This window comes from Siphateles boraxobius, unplaced genomic scaffold, assembly GCF_051911475.1.
Source record: "Siphateles boraxobius isolate OS27281-9 unplaced genomic scaffold, OSU_SipBor_1 5, whole genome shotgun sequence".
NCBI classification, from domain to species: Eukaryota; Metazoa; Chordata; class Actinopteri; order Cypriniformes; family Leuciscidae; genus Siphateles; species Siphateles boraxobius.
In genome coordinates, this window is record NW_027509141.1 from 34318454 (window position 1) to 34324453 (window position 6000).

General features: G+C 35.9%; 1 protein-coding gene across 3 annotated transcripts in view; it reads left to right on the forward strand.

The window, feature by feature from the left end:
- pax7a (paired box 7a) overlaps nt 1-4190 on the forward strand; it is a 67622-nt gene extending 63432 nt beyond the window's left edge. For all 3 annotated transcript variants that reach the window (XM_077204132.1, XM_077204133.1, XM_077204131.1), the window contains one exon: nt 1608-4190. In XM_077204132.1, coding sequence (XP_077060247.1) covers nt 1608-1723 — 116 coding nt within the window. In that variant the 3' untranslated portion in view covers nt 1724-4190. The remainder of the gene's footprint in view (nt 1-1607) is intronic.
- The last annotated feature ends 1810 nt before the right edge of the window (nt 4191-6000 follow it).

The following is a 6000-nucleotide window of genomic DNA, read 5'->3' on the forward strand; positions in this document are numbered from 1 at the left end:
CAGCACTCTTCCCTTCGCTGGGAAACGGGTACTTCAAAGCCCACTTTACACCCCTAGGGTCCTAATGTCCTTTTAGTCACCTCACTCACACTCACACACACACACACACACACACACACACACACACACACACACACACACACACACACACACACACACACACAAGCTTCAGGACAGGAAAGAATAGATTGATTCAATTAACATAATCAGAGGCTGATGTTGTCACAGAAGTCAGTGGCTTCTCTCTACCGCCATTAGATTAGATCGTTAACCAACATAAACTTGAGCAATTGTGTTCAAACTTTTGAATGGTCGTGTGGAGGTTATCTAAATCTAGCAAAACTCTCTTTAAGGGTGTCTTCAAATGGTTAAAAATGCATACAGTTTTCTCTTAAGGTGTAGGTTGCTAGTTTGGGTTAGTGTGTCTGTTGTCATTATACTGAGGTACAAACGGGTTGTCTTCAGTTAGATAGCTAAATAAATGTGCGGGTGTGTGAAGGAGTGTCAGGTCCATCAGAAGGTGCAGAAGACTTGATTGAAGAGATCTGACGAGCGGATGTCAGGTTAATTATGAGTGAGATTGAGAGGACTGATCTGTTTAATGAGTCAGACGAGAGAGCTGCTGAAAATGAGGCGAGTATGAAGCATGAAATCTCAAACGCTTAGTGTAATAAAGACTGACACACACACACAGAGAGAGAGAGAGAGAGAGAGAGAGAGAGAGAGAGAGAGAGAGAGAGAGAGAGAGAGAGCTGAATGAATGACAACAGGCCTTCTTGGTCTTTTTGGCCGTTGAATGGCTAAATGCTCAATTTAGTGTGTGCATTATCTTTCATTACTCTTTATTTGAGTAAACACTCTGGTCAGAGGTTTAAAAAAGTCACCGATGATGGTATTAAACGTCTAATTTTGTACTACACATGTGGTGGATTGTGTCAGGGATATGATGTTTGAATCACAAATGAGTCATTCATATGATGAGTCGGTTCTATTTGAATTATTTTGTTGAACCAGTGTTGTTATTAGCTGAAACTATTAAAAATGGCTTTCAATAATTGAAATAAAGCTGAAACAAAATAAAATAAAAATATTAAATGAAAAACTTGTACTTTGGAAAACTTGTACTCATCAACTGAGATAAGTTGAAGTAATAAAAATACTAAAACTAAAACAAATCAAATAAAACCAAACCTAAATATAAATATAAAAAAACTAAGGCACAAAAATTAAAACACTGGATTCACAAAGCATAAGGTAAAAATCTGTGCTTGGTATTAAAACATGTTAAATAACTTCATTTGGCACTGTTTGTTTTTCGTTTTGTGGGCATAATTAGGTATTTTACGGTAAAAACAACCAATATATAACGAAAAATATAAAGCATTGTGATTTTGTATCTGTCCATTTTATAGAACAACAGTGCATGTTTTTAACAATGGACATTTGGACAGTTTTTGCACCGGTTCGTTGAAACAAACCACTTGAACGAAGCAGAATGAAGGAATCCGAATGCATGTGGTGCTTTATTAATGCATAAATTGGTGTGAGATTGCTTTTATGTGGAACTACCTGCTCATGCCAGTGTGTCTGTGTGTCGTTTCCTACAGCCGCTGTGGACTATCTGGCCAAGAATGTGAGTCTGTCGACTCAGAGAAGGATGAAGCTGGGTGATCATTCGGCAGTGCTGGGACTCCTCCAGGTGGAGACAGGACAGGCTTACTGAGTCAAACACACCTTCACACACCTTCACACACTCCTCCAGCTGGAGCTCTTTACCGAGTCAGCCGGCAGAAGCGTGCCAGAGGTTTTTCTCTGATTCCCAAGACAAGACTCTTACCATTCCATTTCTGAGCTTCTCGTGATTCTGGGCTTGACATGGACCTCTGACTCGGACGAGAGGATCAGTTCAACGGACAGCAAGAACGCATTCCCAGCCATTTTCCAAAACGTATTTTCACCTTGCTGTGCATAGTTGTGTATGAGTCAATGTCATTACGACGGATAATCTCGATTGTTTTCTATCGGTATTGTTATTACAATTGCCCTTACAGTTGTTGTAATTATGATTATCGTAACTATTGTTTTCGTTTTGTTGTTTCAAGATCCACACGTAGCATTTTTTATGAATTTGAACACACGGTTTTTTTTACGTGAAATGCTAGCAGTGGGCTAGTGTGTGTGTGTGTTGAAGTGTGACTGCTGGTTTTCCGCTTTCAAGGTTCCCCTCACCCCGAGAGCCGTAATGTTCCCGAGTGGTTTGACCTTCTCCACCTTCATTTTTCACTTGACATTACATGCAAACCTGGCCACTCTGTGGGAAGTCTGGCTTTAGGCATTCTGCTGGGAATTAGCAGTGCTTTCAGAGGACCAGGCGTTTTTCTCTCGCTCAAATGCCCGTTTTGTCCATAGTGATCATCTGGGAGGGGGAAAAAAAACAGCGAATTGTGAATTTTATTCTTGAATTTTCTAGAGAGAAGCAACACTTTGTCCTCGAACTATAGAAGACAAAAAAATCAAGTCAAGAGATACTGTTTCAAACATGCATATTATGATTTTGAGTTAAGCAATGCAAAAATTTTATTAACTATGGAGAATGCTTAAAATGCACAAGTGGTTTTTAGACCAAGTACACTACCGTTCAAAAGGTTGGGTGTTTTTTAAAGAAGTCTCTTATGCTCACCAAAAATGCATTTATGTGATCCGTAAAAACAATACACATTATTACGATTTAAAATAACTGTTTTCAATTTGAATATATTTTAGAATGTAATTTATTCCTGTGATCAAAGCTGAATTTTCAGCATCATTACTCCAGTCTTCAGTGTCACATGATCCTTCAGAAATCATTCTAATATGATGATTTGCTGATTTCCTATTATATCAATGTTGAATGCAGTTTTTGCTGCTTCATATTTTTGTGGAAACCATGATACATTTTGTTTTCATGATTCTTAGATGAATATAAAACAAAACAAAAAAATCGTTTGTAATATTATAAATGTCTTTACTGTCACTTTTGATCAATGTATTGCATCTTTGATGAATAAAATTATTAATGTCTTTCAAAAACAACACAAAACAGTTTAACTGGCCCCAAAATTTTGAATGGTAGTGTATAATTTTGACAACATTCCTTTACCTCTTTCTTGGTTACTCTTTTTCTCTCCGGTTTTCCTTTTCTCTCTTTTATATTACAAACTGATACAAAAACACACCCAGGGCTCCTGTAATTAAGATCTCTTGCATTCACAAGTTTGTACAAAAAAAGTTGTTAAAGTTCGACATTTGTGTAGCACTCGCAGGTGACATTTTGACACATAAATGGAATTGTACAGTAGATGAAGCAGATCGTTTATTGTTTGTTTATAAAGAATATGTTTTATACTAAAACAGAAAAGGTGTTGTGTGGTAGATGAAGCAGGGGATATCTGTAAGTCTTATATTGTAATTTTGTGTTTATATTTACTGCTTTGGTTTCTTTGCTTTCAATAGTTATTATGTATAATTTTTCTTAGGATTCAAAGTGTATGTGAGAAGCTCTCGATAAAAGACATTCACACTTCAAACTGAATGGAATGTGAATCGTATTGCTTATGATTCTGTGCTTCAGATTTTCTCTGCTTAAGGAAGAGCACATTTGTGAAAGATGAAATATTGACATTGGAACCGTTCGGAAGCTGAAACTTTGCAGTGGAAGTGACTGATGGCTCATTTAATGGACTGTGGGAAACACAGCAGTGTTTGGTGCTAACTGACTGCTTCTGACTCAATGAATCCTCGGGTCAACCAGAACTCTTAATGAATCCTGACCCAAACCCGTCCCCTTCACTTTCAGCTGTCGATATCTTCACCAAACGAGCAATGAAACTGAAATGACTTCTAGTATAGAGCATTCACGGCTAACACCTTTGTTAATCAACATTTGGATATTAAAAATATTATCCATCATGCCCCTCTGGGACGTCAAACTGGGGACCTGCTTTCGTTAGCATTTGTGTTTATGCTTTCCTCCCATTTCCTTTCAGCATGTGTGTACGTTACCATGGTATAATTTATTCTGCTGTATGAAGTAGTAGCTTTAGTGGGAACCTTGTATTTGGTATTTACTACCTTCAGCCTGTTGGTGTCTTTACTGTAACACTGGCGTAAATGTTATCAATTAAAGATCTAAAACTGAAATAAGGATCAAACGTTCAGTTTCCAGAGTTTGTCTTTAGTATAAAGTATATAAAGTTTATGGAATTCAAATAAATTTTGTTGTTGGAACTGAAGACAACTTTGAAATTGTTTATGCACACTGTTAACATACATGATGTGTTTATATGTTAAGGTTCTTCGTTTCGTCCAGGTGGAGAGTATATGAATAATAATGATCAACTTTGATACAGAGACTAGTTCATAGTAGTTTTCAGACACGTGACTCAATTTCCATCTGTTTCAAGCAATGAATATTTAAAAGAAAATTCCTCTAAAAAAATAAAATGCAAGTTTTGGGCACTTGTGATCCATATACATCACCTGCTGCCATATTTCAATCACCTAAAACTCATTTATTAAAAAATGTAAAAGACATGTATATGCAAAAACATGTTTTATTCATATTTATTACTTAATAAATGTTTAGGTTGCAGGCTACTTTTTAATCAAGCTTTCTATAAAGTTGATTCTCAACTATGTCAAGAAAGATATTACAAAATTATTTGATATAGTATTTTTTTATCACTATGTGTGTAAACATGGTCATAAATGGGTAGTCCCATTCTATAGTTTCACTGTAAAAAATAAATAAAATAAAAATAACCTTAAAAAGATGTTTATGCTGCCTTAAAATGTTAGGTTTAGTCAACTTAAATATCCAAGTTGTCACTTGGTAAAACTTCTCATTTCAATTTGACTAAACTTAAAATTTTAAGGCAGCATGAACCCTTACTTTTGTGAGTTGAAACATTTTTTGGTAACACTTTATTTTGATGGTCCCTTTTGAACATTCTGTTGACTATAAGTAACTTTGCAACTACATGTCAGCTAACTCTCATTAGAGTATTAGTAGACCGTCTGCATAATATCTGCAAACACTTTATTGTGATCCTCCTCCAACAGACACTATACTGACTATAAGTAACTTTTCAACTACATGTCAACTTAATCTAACCCTAACCCTACCAGTCTCCTGATACTCTACTAATACTCTAATGAGAGTTAGTAGACATGTAGGTGCAATGTTACTTATAGACAACAGAATGTGTTAAAGGGACCATCAAAATAAAGTGAAACCCATTTTTTTTTTTTTTACAGTTGCATATTAATGTGTTCTCGGGGCAACGTGTACTGAAAAAAGAAGTGTACCTAATAATGGGAGTCTTAACTAGGCAAAATTTTCATAAGAATATCTCATGTTACATAGAAATATTAATATATTTTCTTTCCAGATTCACATATCTCCCCAAAATGCCTGATAAACATACTGTGTAAGTCCTAGAACCCTGTTACGTAACGGAAAGTCAAAGTCTTATTTTAAACCCCATAACGTTTTCCTTTTTTATATGACAGTTTGTTAAAAAAAAAGTCATATTGAAATGATAATTACAAAATATGATCATAATTCCATAAGAGTTCTAAATGTGATTCAGTCAATGGCAGTCATTTTTAAAGACGGTAGAGAGGGAGTTGTCATGGTGAAACCTCCAAACATTTACAGCACATCCAGAGCTAAATCTGTGACATGTACGGTATGGTCTCAGAGAAATTCGCTAAAATATAATGTCCTCTACAGAGGTCAACAGTCTGTGCCTGGGTCTCAGAAACACTTAACATGAAACTTTGTGCGTTACGTTTATATTCTGGGTTTTTCTGCTTGCCTGCATATTATCCATCATCAATAAGGTGTATTTAACTTGATCTTTTAACATCACTGTCTTTCACTTAATGGTTTTGCCCTCCAGATGGGCGTTCCCAGAGTGTGACGTCACGTTGAATTGATGAGGTTTGCATCCTCTGTAC